The sequence below is a fragment of the Lagenorhynchus albirostris genome, chromosome 1, assembly GCF_949774975.1.
Source record: "Lagenorhynchus albirostris chromosome 1, mLagAlb1.1, whole genome shotgun sequence".
In the NCBI taxonomy this organism is placed as follows: Eukaryota; Metazoa; Chordata; class Mammalia; order Artiodactyla; family Delphinidae; genus Lagenorhynchus; species Lagenorhynchus albirostris.
The window spans coordinates 49,783,237-49,800,259 of record NC_083095.1 but is presented as its reverse complement, the minus strand read 5'-3'; the positions used below and the strand labels follow the sequence as shown (position 1 = coordinate 49,800,259).

General features: G+C 37.2%; 2 protein-coding genes across 6 annotated transcripts in view; one reads left to right on the top strand and one right to left on the bottom strand.

Moving 5' to 3' along the window:
* ATL1 (atlastin GTPase 1) overlaps positions 1-1,343 on the top strand; it is an 88,657-nt gene extending 87,314 nt beyond the window's left edge. For all 5 annotated transcript variants that reach the window (XM_060142768.1, XM_060142752.1, XM_060142759.1 and 2 more), the window contains one exon: positions 497-1,343. In XM_060142768.1, the coding sequence (XP_059998751.1) occupies positions 497-607 (111 nt within the window). In that variant the 3' untranslated portion in view covers positions 608-1,343. The remainder of the gene's footprint in view (positions 1-496) is intronic.
* A 605-nt stretch (positions 1,344-1,948) lies between these two features.
* The window catches only part of SAV1 (salvador family WW domain containing protein 1), a 29,066-nt gene continuing 13,991 nt past the window's right edge, over positions 1,949-17,023 (bottom strand). The window contains exons 3-5 of the mRNA XM_060142733.1: positions 11,921-12,191; positions 9,077-9,220; positions 1,949-3,398 (exon numbers count right to left, since the gene is read on the bottom strand). Coding sequence (XP_059998716.1) covers positions 3,197-3,398; positions 9,077-9,220; positions 11,921-12,191 — 617 coding nt within the window. The 3' untranslated portion in view covers positions 1,949-3,196. The remainder of the gene's footprint in view (positions 3,399-9,076; positions 9,221-11,920; positions 12,192-17,023) is intronic.

Sequence of the window (17,023 nt, the reverse complement as noted above, 5' to 3'; positions counted from 1 at the left end):
CACACCTGCTTATCTGCATGACCATAGCAGGAAATCATGGAGAATAAAAGTGGTCCCTTTTTGAAAAACCTATCAGGAAGCTCCAATAGCAAGTGGTCTACCTATGTATAATAAAGTAGCAATTGGCAGTCAGAAGTTATGAGCTCCTATAATTCCTCTAAACCTAATAATATTCACAGTATGAGTTTTCAACACACCCCTGGGGCACAGTGGTTAGGAAGCTCTGCTCCAAAAGGTGTGAAAGGTAAAAGAAAATGCAGTCTGAGGATAGAACATTTACCATGAAGATCGACCCACACATTGGACAGCTGAAAATACTTTTGTGTTCTAAGATAATAGCTATTAATGTATATCTCATACAGATTAATGATATAAGGATTCCAAATTTAGCATGCTAAATTTGATATCATACCATAAACTAATTACACTAAGAAGGAAAAAAGTTATATCTGTGTATTTATACAATGTTTTATAATCCTGATTCTTTTATTTCTAGGCTTTATACAAGCTTTATAGTGCAGCAGCAACCCACAGACATCTGTATCATCAAGCTTTTCCTGCACCAAAGTCAGAATCTACTGAACAATCAGAAAAGAAGAAAATTTAATCCAAAATTTCAAAAATACAGGTGTGCATGACCAAATTGTCAGTTAAATATTGTTTTCCATCTCCATGCAAACATTCAAAGTGCTTCCATCAGAACAGGGTAAAATACCAAGCACCTCTGAAGATTGCAAAATGGTTTAGTTCCTTTATTTCAGTGTTTAATAAGCAGATGTATGTATGCATGGTTTTATTTTGTTAACATGTACAGTTTCCTGATTTTGTCTTCAAATATGCTGTTATAATTTAAAGAATTTGTCTATTTATGATAACAGTACATGTGTTCTGCTTGAATTTACTAAATTCTACTACCGGGTTATAGTTAAACCATGTAGTAATATTACTCCACATTTGGATATGCTCATTTAATTTCTACAGAAGAATTTTTAAATTATTTCACATAGCCATTTGTTAAAACATAGCATCATAACTCAATAGGCTTGATTCAATCTATACCATCTTACATATACCATTAGCTCTTATTATAAAAGACATATAAGAGAGCTTTTCAGTTGCTTTATCAAAAACTATATATTGCTTTTCTATCATGATTTAATATAGAATATAAACCTCTTGATCAAAAATGCACAAAAAATCACTTTGTATATGTATTTGAGTTTCACTGCATTGTATATTTTTTCATTTGGTACACAAAGAAATGTATTCATCATAGGTTTATTCTTTTAACATGTGAACTATTATTAAAGTTTACTCTGGTTCCCAATATTAAAAACAACTGAATTTGGAAATGTTTGGGAGGTGATGATATAGAATGATGAAGATTTCTATCTCTTTTTTTAAATTCAAAATGCATTTTCTTTCATGTTGACACCATTACAAATTTAGGTTTCCATTTTAAGGAATGTACACTAAGCCCTTTTAGGTATCTTCCAATTCTTTTAAACCAGTGATTCTATATTGTTTTTATAATTACTAAAATCTGTAGTGGAATTTCATTGAGCTTACTTTCTAGAGGAAAAAAAAGTGTGGTAATGAAAAAAAAAGTAATGCCTCTTATCTGGGAGCTCTAAAACAGAGTAATTTCTAACTTTCTTAGAAATGGCTAAGCTTTAATTAAATAAAATGGTAATATTTAGTAAGGAGTAAAGAATGATTAAAACAGAAGAGTGTGTGAGAGTTCATAAGATATTTAAGCTCACATCTTAGGAAAGTCTGATCACATGCCCTGCAAAATAACTTTTCCCACTGATAACATTCCAACTAGTCTATTTTCATTTTGGAATACCCCTTTCATTATACTGCTTCCTTTGCCTATGGGCCTCTGAATGGAAAAATCGAATACATATAAGTGCTATGCATAAAACATGGACTCAAACGCAACACATTTAGTTTCCACAAAAATATATTTAATAAGCTTGTTATATAAAATCAAACATTTAACATTTTCAACATTTTATCAATAATTCCAATTCACTGATATCTAACTGGGAGTGCTTTATATTTTGGAAGATTACCTAAACTAAAAATGTATTTACATATTTACAACACATGTAAATATAACTGAAGAGCTATTTCAACAAGTTTTGAAATTCACAGAATTCTAGAGATTTATAGGCTAGACGTGCCATAAATTTGCCTGCAATCAAACATACTGTGCTAATTATGAACAATGTCTTAATAACTATTAAACCAAAGGAAAAAAAACTGGGAGAGAAATACTGGGTTTTAAAGTTCTGTGACAAACTCTTAGAAGATAAAAGATATGTAGAATCAATTTAATGACCAAGATTTCTTAATGAATCCCTGATTGTCATTTTTGGCAGTTCAACCCAGTCTGTTGGGATGGCAACGTGCTATGCTGTTGAAAAGCCTCCACTGTCTCATCAGCACCATGTTACTAAATGCCATAAAAGCCCTGGTCCAAAGTAAGGAAGTACTGTAATGTTAGCAACTCTTGAGTGCTGTGCACACTTTTCCCACACAGGCCTTATACCTAAATTTATTCCTGAAACATTATAGACCCTTCACCCTTTCATACCAAAAAATACTTTCTCAACATGTCTTAAAAGGGTTCTTTACATTCGGGGGAGGGGGAGGGAAGGTGACTCCATACGTTACATATAAAAATTTATCACAATAAAGGTCCCAAATCCCATTTTATGTTTTGCACTATACAATGGTAATATTTAAACCATCCAATTCCAGACAATATTCCACACTAAAGCAGTAAACATTTTTTTAAATACTGCATAGGTTATCTCTCTCGTTCTCTGTTTCTTGAAGAAAGGTACTGCTACTGTGAGAGTTTAGCAACTGATCATTTCCTATTTAATATCTGGTTAAATGACATTTCTTGTTGCATTTGTCTCCATCGAGAATATTCAAAGCAGTTTCCAAATATACAGCATTTAGAAGTGTCTGCCATGTTGGCTCTTAAAATGATAAACTCATTTTTTTTCTCAATAAAAGAATATTTTTAATAACAAAATACATGTAAAATTAGAATTTTATAATTTCAAAAAAGTAAGCTGCCTTTATTAACCAAAGTACTTGTTTGCAGTTCTTTTTTAATCTGTGAAAATATTTTAAAGCCCTTATAATAAAACTTAAATTTTATTTTTAAAAAATTAACTTAAAAATTCTTGCCATGTTGCTGGGCATACCACTGCTGTCTCTGCTTGCGATTTTCCAACTCCGTGAGAAGAGCCTGTCTGTAGGCTTCATACATTTTAACAATCTGTTCCAGTTCTTTCATGAAAAGCAACTTTAGCATTCCCTGGTATGTATCCAGGTCAGCCAGCTGGAAGAGTTCCCACTTCAGAATGTGGTCATATCTGTTTTAAAACACAATCAGACATATGTTCACAACATATTCATAAATATGTATTTATAACAATAAACTGTTCTATTTTTATAAATTTCAATTTTATTATAACTAAATAAACGATAAATTTCAATTTAAAATAACCGAGTTTTTAACTGCTAGTTAAATACACTATTTTTTAGGGAGAGGAGAAAACTACTAATATTACTTCATTTCAATCTAAGTTAAAAAATACCCATTTCCATTCATCTTATGTATCAGTTATTCTAATATTAATGCTAGATAATAATGAAGATTTCAAACCACTGTGGTTCTATAATTTCTGAAGAACATATTCCATGCTATTCATAAGTTCATCCGAAGGTAAGAATACTTTAGACCACATTGTTCCTGCAATGAATAATATAGAAAAATAGGCAAGATCATCTGTGTCATTAGTGTTGATAAAGCTTTTTGAGGCATACTGTTTACTACAGCAAACAAGGAACTAAACAGGTAGAGGAAAAGGAACCATCATTTGTGGGCTGAAAAATCCTGAGGTTGAGTATACAATATTACAAACAAACAACAAAAAATACAGAAAAACTCAAGCAGAAAGGAAAGAATAAGCTGTTTTCAAAATGACAGAATAAATAGACTGTAGAAGACTGCACCATGTGGGGCCGGACTCACATAAGTTTTTATTTATATACAGTTCAGAAGGTGTTTAGTCCTTCTTCAATGGTAAGTAGATCACATACTGAGATGAAGTATACAACAAACTACTAAAGCAGTAATTTACACTTTGAATTGAAAGGGACCTGAAGACAGCGCTCTACTCCAATCTTCTCATTTTATAGATGAAACCTAAAGAGGCTATATACATATCTCTTGCAAAATTGTTTAGTGATTAAAAGATCAGAAAGGCAGAGAACTATATGGACTAAGGCACATCACAGTAATAGTTTTGAATGATAATACCTACTAAGACTAGAGAAAAAACTTGAACAAGTTTTTATAGAGCAAGGCATATACCTATATTAAAGTTATACTTCTCAAATCATATTGCACAACAGACATAATAGGAAGAACTTTAATTGTAAATTCTAGTAAATTTATTCTTAATAATCATTTATAACATTTCCTACCCATTTCCTTTTGTTTGGTAATTCATTTACCATCTTATTCCAAGGGGATCACGTAATATTTTTTTAAAAAGGGAAACAGTAAACAAATACAGAGCAGCCAGTATGAGCTACAGACTGTGCTTGGTATGTTGACATACATTTCTGAACAACCTGGTTATGTGTTCCAGGAATACCAAAAGCACAGCACAGTACACAAAAATCACAAGGTAAACGTATTTTGTTGGATCCCAAATTTACTAACTTACTTACTGAGCACTGCAAATTTACTAAAAGATATACTTGGCAGAAAGCTTTATATTCTCTTTAGTGGGAAACTCCAACTATTTGCCAACATATATTGGAGAAATACTACAAGAAATACTCAATGAGCCTCCATGAAGAAACAACTGCAAGGTATTTCCTAGAACCTCTGCCATTCATGTACCTTAAGATTTTATTTGTTTGAAACAAATTCATAATTCCTAACAAAAAACCTTAATCTTCCCAAGTCTGAATTCCATTGCTAAGGGGCATTTCAGCAATGTCTACTGATTCAAGATACTTAAATTTATGCCAGGTGAACTATAAGAACGTTAAAGCTCATTTATCATCTGGGACATTCTAGCAAGGAAAAGAAGGGAGAAGAATATGGTAATATTGATAAATATCAAACTTGTTTGTAACACATGAATATCATTCTGTATAAGCATTCAAGTTTTTTTAAAAAAGGAAAAAGAAAAAAGCTTCAGACAATTTTGACTTCCCAATCACAGCATTTAGCATCAAGAATAGAATTGTGTAGAAGCAAGAAAATCAGAATATTTAGTGAAAATACTTTGGGAAGAAGAAAAAGTACTCTAAGGAGAACCACAGATGAGAAAAGTATGCAATGTGTCAATTTCCATTCCAAATCCTTGCCCTGCTGTTTCTATATAGTGACTTCCCTTCTGCTTATGCCTGCCATTTACTTTTCTTAAGAAAAGTATGTAATTCCCATTCTTTTCTTAAGGAGCCAAATAATCTGCTTCAGTTTAACTTCTTAGCCACTACACTCTAAATATACAGGTAAATCATTCAGAAAATAGGCTGTTTACTCCAGTATCCTTTTCTCATAGCATCTCTCTTGCTATATTTTTCCTACAGCAGTATTTTATTCAAACAGAACTTATAAATAACCCATATAAGCAAACAACAATTGCTGTAATGCTACCAAAAAACCTTGTTCACACTCCAGTGGATGCTGCCTTCAGGAGCCAAAAGTACTGCTATTCCAGCCCCGGGTATTGTAATGTAGCCCAAGTTCCCTGTGCCTGTCTTATGTAACAGTATGCCCATTCTTCCTTTCCTCCTACACCCAGAAGTGAGTCAGCAGTGATACTGCAGGATCACAGACACAGGGATAAAATAGAGTCTGTGCCACAATGCTGTTGGGGACTGGTGTTGGGGGATGGGGCGGGCATGAGGAATAATGGAAAGTAAACATGTTCCTGATGGTCTTTTTCCCGTTAAAGATTAAATCTTTTAATTTTATCCTATAGTTCAGCTTGCTTACAGGTGCATGATACATTACAGACTTTTGAGAGAAAACTTTAGAAACATACCTTTACTAAAATTAATAAATAATTTAGAACATTATCTGTTCTAAGTCAGTTCTGGAAGTATATGCAAAAATTATTTTGGTAAGTTACTGCTAGAGATAGAAATAAAGCATTTTAGAAAGCTAGATAATGTCAATTGTTTGTTAAACAAAAGGAAGAAAGAAGCTAATTTTTTGGATAAGTAATTGATTCTCCATTATCTAATTCATGGATAACAACTCACCTTCTGTTGACAGAACAATATTAACCATTTCCAATCCTCTTTAGAGACAAAAATTTAGTATCAACTAAAAGGTAGACCTAGACCTCTTGTTTTAAGCAGTAAAGAAGTACTTGCTCTCTTTTCTCACTGGCCCATTCTGGGAGGAGTTCTGATCTATTTGAAAAAAACTTAAGTTGCTAGTTTCCTGAAGTTCTATAGTTAGCTCACAGAGCCAGAGTTGAAAGCGACTGTAATCTTTAGGAGTCTGTTTCTTTTCATCAGAAGCAAAGAATTCCATTTAAGTACCATCTTTTTCCCCCAAGAAGGAAAGCTTTTTATGTTATTTCTTTCTAACAACGGCTATAGAGTAGAAATAAGATAAAGAAGAAAGAATAACCCTACTCAATCTTATCAACTCCCAGAAATAACAAAGGTTAACAGTTAGGCACATATTCTTCCAGACTTAAGGAAATATAAATACATGCACATATTACATATGACTTAGGATCAGCATATGAACAAAGGCCACAGAGAGCAGTAGATCAAGTGGTATCAAGAGTGAAAAAAGAGAGGGAAAAAGGGAAGAAAAGTCCATCTGCTATCATTCCTCATCCTATTCCTACAGTATATGGATATTATCAGATAAAGAGGTTTCTGTAGGTTAGCTAAGACACCAAGCCATGCTTAATTTTATGGATGAATGTCTACGTAATTTCAAATAAACTAAAAAACTTCTGACAAGCACTGTTTATACTCTGTATAATAATATCTGTAATTAAAACCTTTTTAAAAATTACACTGACAAGGCTTAAATTTGACTTAGGAAAAAAAAACATGATTTTAGACTACAACCCTCATAATATCATCTTGTCTCTCTGCATCAGGCCACACAGATCAACAGCCATGAATTTATAGACTGAAAAGATCAGAGGGAATGTAAGGGAAGGTTATGTTGGCCAAGAATTAACAAATAGTTCATAGTAAATGACCAGTGACTTTATAAGATTTAATTATTTTATTCGAAATTCATTGTACAATCATCTTAAACTTTCTAAAAACTCTTCTTTGGGCTATCTTGTGCTGATAGTTTTGGTTTTTGAAATACAAATGGAATATTAAGAGTAAGGCTGCAAAATGTCACCTTATATAATTGTTAACAGTACTGTACATGCAATTATTATGTGTAAAATATGTAGCAAAGTACCAGGAATTTAAATAGATACTCAGTAAGTGATAATTATTATTAAATAAGAAGTAGTAATGACAAGAGTTAAGAGTATGAACTTTGAAGTTAGAGAGAAAGGTTTGAAATCTACCACTTAATATTTGTGTGATCTTAGCAGAGTTTTTTTCAGCTGTAAAATAGGTTTTGGGAAGATTATATGAGATAACATATGTAAAAACTTAGCACAGTATGGTACAGGAAGCACTGGATTATCAATAACTATTTACTTTCAGACATCCCCTTTTCTGAAATCATAGCACTTTGTATATACCACTGTCACTGATCCTTACCACACTGGATTATTGATCTGAGTACCTACTTCTGTTTTCCCAGAAGAGAGACGCTCTTTGAGGCAAATATTTCATTTATTCATGACGATATTCCAAGAACAGTGCCTACTATGGCACCCAACAAATATCCTCAATGAGCCTAGCAAACTCATAGCCATCTTTAAAAACGAGTGCATGGATTTTCCTTTTGGTGCAGCTTTCCTTGCTCACTCATAATAGTAAGAAACCACTGTTAAGGGCTTACTCAAGTCAGCCACTGTGCCATTTGATTTAAAATGCATGATCAGGGACTTCCCTGGTGGTCCAGTGGCTGGGACTCCATGCTCCCAATGCAGGGGGCCCGGGTTCAATCCCTGGTCAGGAAACTAGATCCCGCATGCATGCTGCAACTAGAGTCTGCATGCCACAACTAAGACCCAGTGCAGCCAAAAATAAATAAATATTTAAGAAAAAGCATGATCACTTTTAAGCCTCACCACACCAAGTAAAGTAGACAAGATTATTATCCCCTGTATTTCAGTAGAGGAAAAACACTTAGAACTAAGTTCAATAACTTGCCCAAGGTCATTCGGTAAGTAGGTGATGGAGACAGAAATCACGCTTTCCTTCCAGACAGTTTCCTTCCTGAGTGATCTTAACCACTATTCTATACCTTTACCCACAATAATAACAGTAACCATTTACTAAGCTCTCTCAATGTGCAAGACACTGTGATACATATTTTAGATGCATTATTTTATTGAATACTCAATAATCTTAAGAGAAGGTACTATTACTATCTCCAATTTACAGAAAACAAAACTAAGTTAAGCACCCTTCCCAGGGTAACAAAGCTATCAGTGAACACAGATCACCTCCTCACAGAACTTGAGCCACCACACATACTATTTCCTCAACACCCTTGTGTCCCGCTTTGATTCACCTATGTACCTAGGACTTACCTGGTTCCTTCCTTTTATCACAGGTATTGCATCACTTATTTACAAGTTATTCTACCCCTATGAGAATGTAAGCTTTTTATTGCATCCCTGTAATAGCCTAGGTCTGCACACAATAGAAAGTGAAGATTCAATAAATATTTGTAAAACTTCTATTTCTAATCAATGACTTTTCAACTTTATAAGCTGTGATATCCCTTCTTTAAATAACAATGGGCTTTTAAATAATATTTTTTTAAAAATGGTGCTGTGTGCTTTAAGCAGCCCAGAGACTCCATTCAGGCTTCTACTCACCACTCAACAAAAATTTGTGCTGTAAATTCACTTACTTCACAGGAGCTCGAGCATAAACCTGAAGCCAATCAGGAATTTCTGCAGTATGATAAGGATTTGCAGGTACCAGAAGGGACTGATTTCTTTCAGTTTGCTGTGGCTGGTATGTGATAGGAGGAGGTTGATCATACCGAGGTACACTAAGAAGAAACAATCAATGTTCATTAGGATAAAGGCCCTAAATAAAACATGAAATACAAGAATAATATTTAAGTGTTTTTCAATGTGCCTCTTGCCCAAACTTCTACCACCTAAAAAACATAAGGATCTGGCTTTTTTTTAAACCATACTATAGGGGAAGTAAAATGCACCTTCTCTTGGAAATCTGTATGTCACTAGTGATGGATATAAAACTAAGCTAAATCTTTACATATTTTTAAGAGATTTCATCTGGCTGATATTTATTCTTTTCAAGGGCAACTTTAAAGAAGGTTATTAAAAAAGTCAGAGCTAAGTTATAATCTTTATACAGAGGCTTAAAACTAGAATCAAATTTTAGTAATAACTAGTAATTAGCTATAAATTTATACTGGAAAAGTTGATAATTTTTCTCAAAATAAGAATGGATATTTTCTTTCTCCTTTAGGTTGAAAAGGGGGTTTGGAACAGGTACTACAGTAGGAGTGAGTACTGTGCTTGAAATATCCACATAACTATACTATTTCCTTTCTACTTTTACCACCTTAAGAGAGCATATAGGAGTTAGGGTTGATTAGAACCTGTTTTTAGAACCTGTTTTAAGTGAGAGACTTAAAAAAAAAAAAAAAGACCATGCTTTTAATTAGTTCTAACAGCCTATAAGTTGGGGGAGGGGGGAAGGAAAGAAACAGCAAGGTGGGGTAAGGGCTCTTAATGGGAAGATGCTAAGGAAAGCACTGACCCACTTGAAGGTTAAAGACTGAATTCCGGGAGACCATAATGGCCTATTCCAGACTTGGAGATAAAACTGGAAGAGCCTGCCTCCAAACATAAAGGTTTATGTGCGTATCAGGAAAGATCATTCCAATACTAAACCAGGACTCAAGTGACTGTTGGATTAGACTGTAGTTAACAATTTAAAGATCAATGTGCAAACGGCACTGGATTTTACCTTCAACTCTTCTTTCATAAGTAGGTGCAAAGTGAAAGATTCCTTGATAGCACAACTGGGAGGTGGGAAAGAACTGAGGCTTCGAAGTCAGATACACCCTGGGGGGTGTGCGGGTTAACCTCAGTTTGGCCAATTACAAGTTGCACGAATGTAAGCGAAACTGCTTCACTTCTCTAAACCTTAGCCTTTTTATTTGTAAAACCAGAATAAATTCATACCAAAAATGACTCTTCTAAGGATTAAATGACCTAATATATGTCAAGAGTTCTGTATAAGGATTAGCATAATACAGACAACCAAATAGATGCTAATACTACCTATCGGAGCTTAAGGAAGGTGTTTATTCTCTCCTGCTTAAAGTCTACAGAGTTGCTAAGAGAAGCAAATTAACTAATTGTGAAAATGCTTTGTAAACTATAAAATTCTATAATAATATTCAATATAAAATTAATGATGATAAACAGAAAACTAGGCTCAATATACTCTCAAATCTGGTTATATGGACCAGAAAGCCTCTGAGATCCAGTGACAGCAAACTGTAACCACGTTTTGTTGGGGGTTTTTAGGGTTTTGTTTTTTTTTTTGCATTTCTATCATTTATTCATTCAACAAAACATCTACCTGTGTGTGTGTCTCTGTGTTTGGTGCCGGGGACACAGCAGGAATACGTGGAACTCATCCCTGCCCTTGGGTAAGGGTTGTGATCAGGTGGGAGGGAGGCTACAAATTACCCCTATGTCACAGGCCGGCAAATTGAAGCCAGGGAGAGCAGCAGCTTGCCTGAGATGGTAAGGAGAGCAGGCAAAGGGGCCAGAGCCCAACACAGGCAGAGAGGCTGACTTGGTTCTTTTGAAGGGATGACAACCTCACTTGCTCAATAAACACTGAGTGCCACTAAATGGAATCACTGGAAAAAAACTGTTTTTCAAACTTGAATTAAAAATCCAAATATGTAAAATGATTAAAACAGCACAATAATGACAAAGCTTAGTTTTCTGGGTGATAATATTAAAATGTAGGGACTTCACTGGTGTTGCAGTGGTTAAGTCCACCTGCCAATGCAGGGGACATGGATTCGAGCCCTGGTCCGGGAAGATCCCACATGCCATGGAGCAACTAAGCCTGTGCGCCACAACTACTGAGCCCGCGTGCCTAAAGCCCGTGCTCCACAACAAGAGAAGCCACCACAATGAGAAGCCCGCACAGTGCAATGAAGAGTAGCCCCCGCTCACTGCAGATAGAGGAAGCCCACGCACAGCAACGAAGACCCAATGCAGCCAAAAATAAATAAATAAAATAGATAATCTTCACTTTCTTGTGTGGCAACAGTTAAAAAACATAAAATATCTGTAAATTGAATAAAATCAGCAAAACATAATTCAAAATATATTCTGACACATTAGAAGGTAGATGTGTATTTTTTATAGAAATTTAAATGTAAAGAGGCAGATATTCTATTTATTTACTTTAATTTCTGGGTATCTTTAACAAAAGCATTCTGGCATATTAAAGCAGAATCTGATCATAAGAATATTGATCCTGTTTTTGAGGTTTGTTTAAAAGTTGTTTTTTAATTATTAAAGTCATTCATTACTAAATATAAGTCCAGAGGAAAAAATCTCATAAGCTGTGAAAAATAAAGTTTTCAAATCAAACTTCAGGACATCTTTCTCTTTGATGAAAATATGAGTTCAAAATCTAACATTAGACAATTTCAAAACAAAGAGTTAAGATAAAGTTGATAGTCTACCTCGGAGCACAGGGATGCCTATATTGAGCCTTTTTATTTGTGTGATCTACATAATAGGTTCCAAATTCTGATGACTCAACTCGCTCCCATCCTGGAGGAAGTCCTTCTCGCTCAAGAGGATGGCTCCAATGAGTTGTATTTGTGTTGTGATCTATGTAATATTTCCTCCCTCTCATTGTCCAGTCCACAGACCAGCCAGGAGGAAGGGGTAAATCTTCAGAACCATGGTTAGTTAAATTTCCTAAAGATGTAGCAGCAACTCTCCCAATACCTGAGAAGAAAGAGAAAAAGAGAAGAAATAGGACAATTATTCATAGCCAAAAAATATGCCATATGAAAAACACTTACAAAATTAACTATCCCAATCGTACTCTTCCTGTTAAAAAAATCATGATTTTACTGTTGCAAATAAAATTTTTCATAAAACTAGCCAGTGTTACTATTATTTAATTACAAAAGAAGAGAGAAACTAGGCTCCCTCTTTGAAATCAGGCTTTTTTGGTTGATGCTTCCATCACCAGGCCATACAAATATTTAACTACTAACAAAGCTAATAAGTAAATATTATATGTATACTGCTAAAGAAAAAGTGAGGAACAGAAAAATTCACCTCATTCAAGATTTAAGATTTGACATTTCATCTAAAACAGCAAAACTGAACTTATAAAACTATTCCCAGTTTGTAATTTCTTAAAAATAACCTGGCTGTACCATAAAACTATTAAGTAAGTTTACCAAGATAACACAGTATAAGGTCAACATACAAAAATCAATTTAATATCTCTATACTAACAACAATTAAAAATAAGTTATACCACTTAGCTCCCAAAAATTAAATATTTACACATCAATCTAACAAAAAAATTGTGAGATCTGTATGCTGACAACTACAAAACAATGATGAGAGAAATGAAATGGGTGTGGTCAAGATGGTGGAGTAAGAAGACCCTGAGCTTGCTTCTTCCCTTGGGCGCACCAAAATTACAACTATTTACAGAGGAACTGTTGATGAGAAAGACTAGAAACCAGCAGAAAAGATCTTCTACAACTAAAAATACAAAGAAGGAACCACAACAAGACTTACAGGAAAGGTGGAAACAGAGTATGGTCAAGAACCTTACCCCCCACGTGGGCAACCCACAAACAGGAGGATAATTACAACTGTAGAGATTCTCCCCAAGAAGCAAGGGGGCCCAGGTCCCACACTGGGCTCCCCAACCCAGGGGTCCTACACCAGGAGGGACCTTGTCCAGGAAGACAAGCCCCCAGAACCTTTGTCTTTGTAGGCCAGCAGGGCTCACTTTCAGGAGAGCTGGAGGGCTGTGAGAAATAAAGACTCCACTCTTAAAGGGCACACACAAAACCTCACACACTCCGGGACCCAGGGCAGAAGCAATAATTTTAAAGAAGCTTGGGTCAGACCCACCTGCTAATCTTGGAGAGCCTCCCAGAGAGGCAGGAGGAAACTGGAGCTGACCCTGGGGACACAGACACTTGTGGCAGACATTTTGGGAGCTTCTTCTACCACCACAAAGACACTGGGTGCTGGCAAGCACTGTTTTGGAATTCTCCCTCTAACTTATTAGCACCAGAACCTGGCCTTGCCCACCAGCCTATGGGCACCAGTACTGGGACACAACAGGTCAAGCCAGGCAATTAGCCCAGCTGGGACACAGCCCCACTCACCAGCAGGCCATCTGCCTTAAAACCCCCTGTGACCGCAGCCACTCCAGGATATGCCCCTGTTCACCAGAGGGCCTAGGACCAAGACCCACACACCAGGGCACCAGCACTAGTCCTGGAATCCCCAGGACCCTGCAGCCAGATAACTCAGAACCTGGCTCCAACCACGAGTGGGCAGGCACTGGCTTCAGAACCCCCTGGGACCTGAACCCGCCCACCAGCAAGCTGACAAACAACTCTAGGGCCCCCAGGGCCCTGTAGTCAGAGACCCCAGGACCTAGCTCCACTCACCAGTGAGTTGGCACTAGTCCCAGAACCTGGTTTCACCAACTGGTCGGTGGGCACCAGCCCCTGGATCCCCTGAGCCCCGGCCCCATCTGCCAGCAGGCAGACATCAGCCCTAGGACCACCACAGCCCTGCAGCCTGGCTTGTCAGGACCCAACCCACCCACCAGCAGGATGGCACCAGCCCCAGGACCCCCTGGGCCCTGGCACCATCCACCAGCAGGCCAAAACCAGATCTGGGACACCTTAAGCCAATTTAGGCAGCCAACCTGGGATCTGGTCCCACCAACCAGTGGTCCAACACAAGCTCCGGGACTGCCAGGACCATGCCGACAGCTGTATAAGGAACCAGCCCCACCCACCTACGGGCCAATGCCAGCTCCAGGACCCCGCAGGGCCCTATAGCCAGGGACCCTCGGACATGGCTCTGCCCAACAGAAAACCAAGTATAAAGCTATTAGGAAGGTTGAAAGACAAAAGTAATAAAATCATCTATATCCACAATAAGAAGTTAAGGGATACACAAACCAAAAAGAAGTAAAACATGACAAAACCAGTAAATATCGGGAGGAGGGGTAAAAATGCAGGGTTGTTAAAATGCATTTGAACTTAAGAGATCACCAACTTAACCACATATATATACACACACATATATATGGCTATATATAAACCTCATGGTAACCACAAACCAAAAATCTATAATAAATACACAAAAAAGAAAAAGAACCCAAATATAACACTAAAAATAGTCATCAAATGACATGAGAACAAAAGGAACTACAAACAACCCCCCAAACAATTAAGAAATGTCAATAAGTACATATCATTAAATGTAAATGGACTAAACACTCCAACCAAAAGACCTAGAGGGGTTTGATCGCAGGACTTCCACAGGACTGGGGGAAACAGAAGCTCTACTCTTGGAGAGTACACAAAAAGTCTCGTGCTCACCAGGACCCAGGGGAAAAAAGCAGTGACCCCATATGAGACAGGGCCAGACCTACCTGCCTAGTACTGGAGGATCTCCTGCGGAGGTGGCGGGTGGCTGTGGCTCATGGCAGGGACAAAGACACTGGCAGCAGCAGATCCGGGGAGTATGCATTGGTGTGAGCCCTCCTGGAGGTTGCCATTAGCCCTACCCTACAGCCTGTAGGCTCCAGTGCTGGGGTTACCTCAGGCCAAACATCCAACAGGGCAGGAACACAGCCCCACCCATTAGCAGACAAGTGGCTGAAAAGTCTCCCTGAGCACACACAGCCCTTCCCACCAGAGGGACAAGACCCAGCTCCACCACCACTGGGCAGGAACCAGCCCCTCCCACCAGGAAGCCTGCACAAGCCTCTTAGACAGCCTCATCCATGAGAGGGCAGACAGCAGAAGCAAGAACTACCATCCTGCAGCCTGTGGAAAGGAAACAGCAATCACAGGAAGTTAGACAAAAGGAGATGGCAGAGGATTAGGTCCCAGATGATGGAACAAGATGAAACCCGCAGAAGAACAACTAAGTGAAATGGTGATAGCCAACCTACGGGAAAAAGAATTCAGAATGATAGTGAAGATGATCCAAGATCTTGGAAAAAGAATGGAGGCAAGGATTGAGAAGATGCAGGAAATGTTTACTAAAGACCTAGAAAAACTGAAGAACAGACAAACAGACATGAACGATATATAACTGAAACGAAAAAAAAAACACTAGAAGGCACCAATAAAAGAATAACTGAGGCAGAAGAATGGATAAGTGACCTGGAAGACAGAATGGTGGAAATCACTGCCACAGAACAGAATAAAGAAAACAAAAATGAAAAGAAGACAGTCTAAGAGACCTCTGAGACAACATTAAATACACCAACTTTCACATTATAGGGGTCCTAGAAGGAGAAGAGAAGAGAAAGGACCTGAGAAAATATTTGAAGAGATAATAGATGAAAACTTCCCTAACACGGGAAAGGAAACAGTCACCGAAGTCCAGGAAGTACAGAGTCCCAGGCAGTAAAAACCCAAGAAGGAACACACGGAGTCACACAGTAATCAAACTGACAAAAATTAAAGAGAAAAAATATTAAAACAAGAGAAAAGTGACAAAAAAACATACAAGGGAACTCCAATAATGTTATCAGCTGATTCCTCAGCAGAAACTTTGCAGGCCAAAATGAAGTGGCATGATATACTAAAAGTGATGAAAGAGAAGAAAATACAACCAAGAATACTCTACCCAGGAAGGCTCTCATTCAAATTTGATGGAGAAATGAAAAGCTTTACAGACAAACAAAAGCTAAGAGAATTCAGCACCACCAGACCAGCTTTGCAACAAATGCTAAAAGAACTTCTCTAAGCAGAAAAGACCACAACTAGAAACAAGAAAATTATGAATGGAAAAGCTCACGGGTAAAGGCAAACATACAGTAAAGCTAGAAAATCATTCACATACAAGTATATCAAAACCAGCAATTGTGAGAAAAGGAGAACACAAATGCAGGGTATTAGAAATGCATTTGACATTAAAAGACCAGCAACTTAAAACAATCTTGTTTATATATAGACTGCTATATCAAACCTCATAGTAACCACAAACCGAAAATCTACAATAGATACACACACAAAAAAGAAAAAGGAATCCAAACACAACACTAAAGTTAGTCATCAAATCACAAGAGAAGAGAACAAAAGAGGAAGGGAAGGAAGTTTATAGCAATACAAGACTACCTCAAGAACAAGAAAAATCTCACATAAACAATCTAACCTTATGCCTAAAGGAACTAGAAAAAAAGAACAAAACCCAAAGTTACTAACAGGAAAGAAATCATAAAGGACAGAGAAGAAATAAATGAAACAGAGACTAAAAAGGCAATAGGAAATGGGCTTCCCTGGTGGCGCAGTGGTTGAGAGGCCGCCTGCCGATGCAGGGGACACGGGTTCCTACCCCGGTCCAGGAGGATCCCACATGCCACGGAGCAGCTGGGCCCGTGAGCCATGGCTGCTGAGACTGTGTGTCCAGAGCCTGCGCTCCGCAACGGGAGAGGCCACAGCAGTGAGAGGCCCACGTATCGCAAAAAAAAAGCAATAGGAAAGATCAATGAAACTAAGAGCTGGTTCTTCGAAAAGGTAAGAAAAATTGATAAATCTTTAGCCAGATTC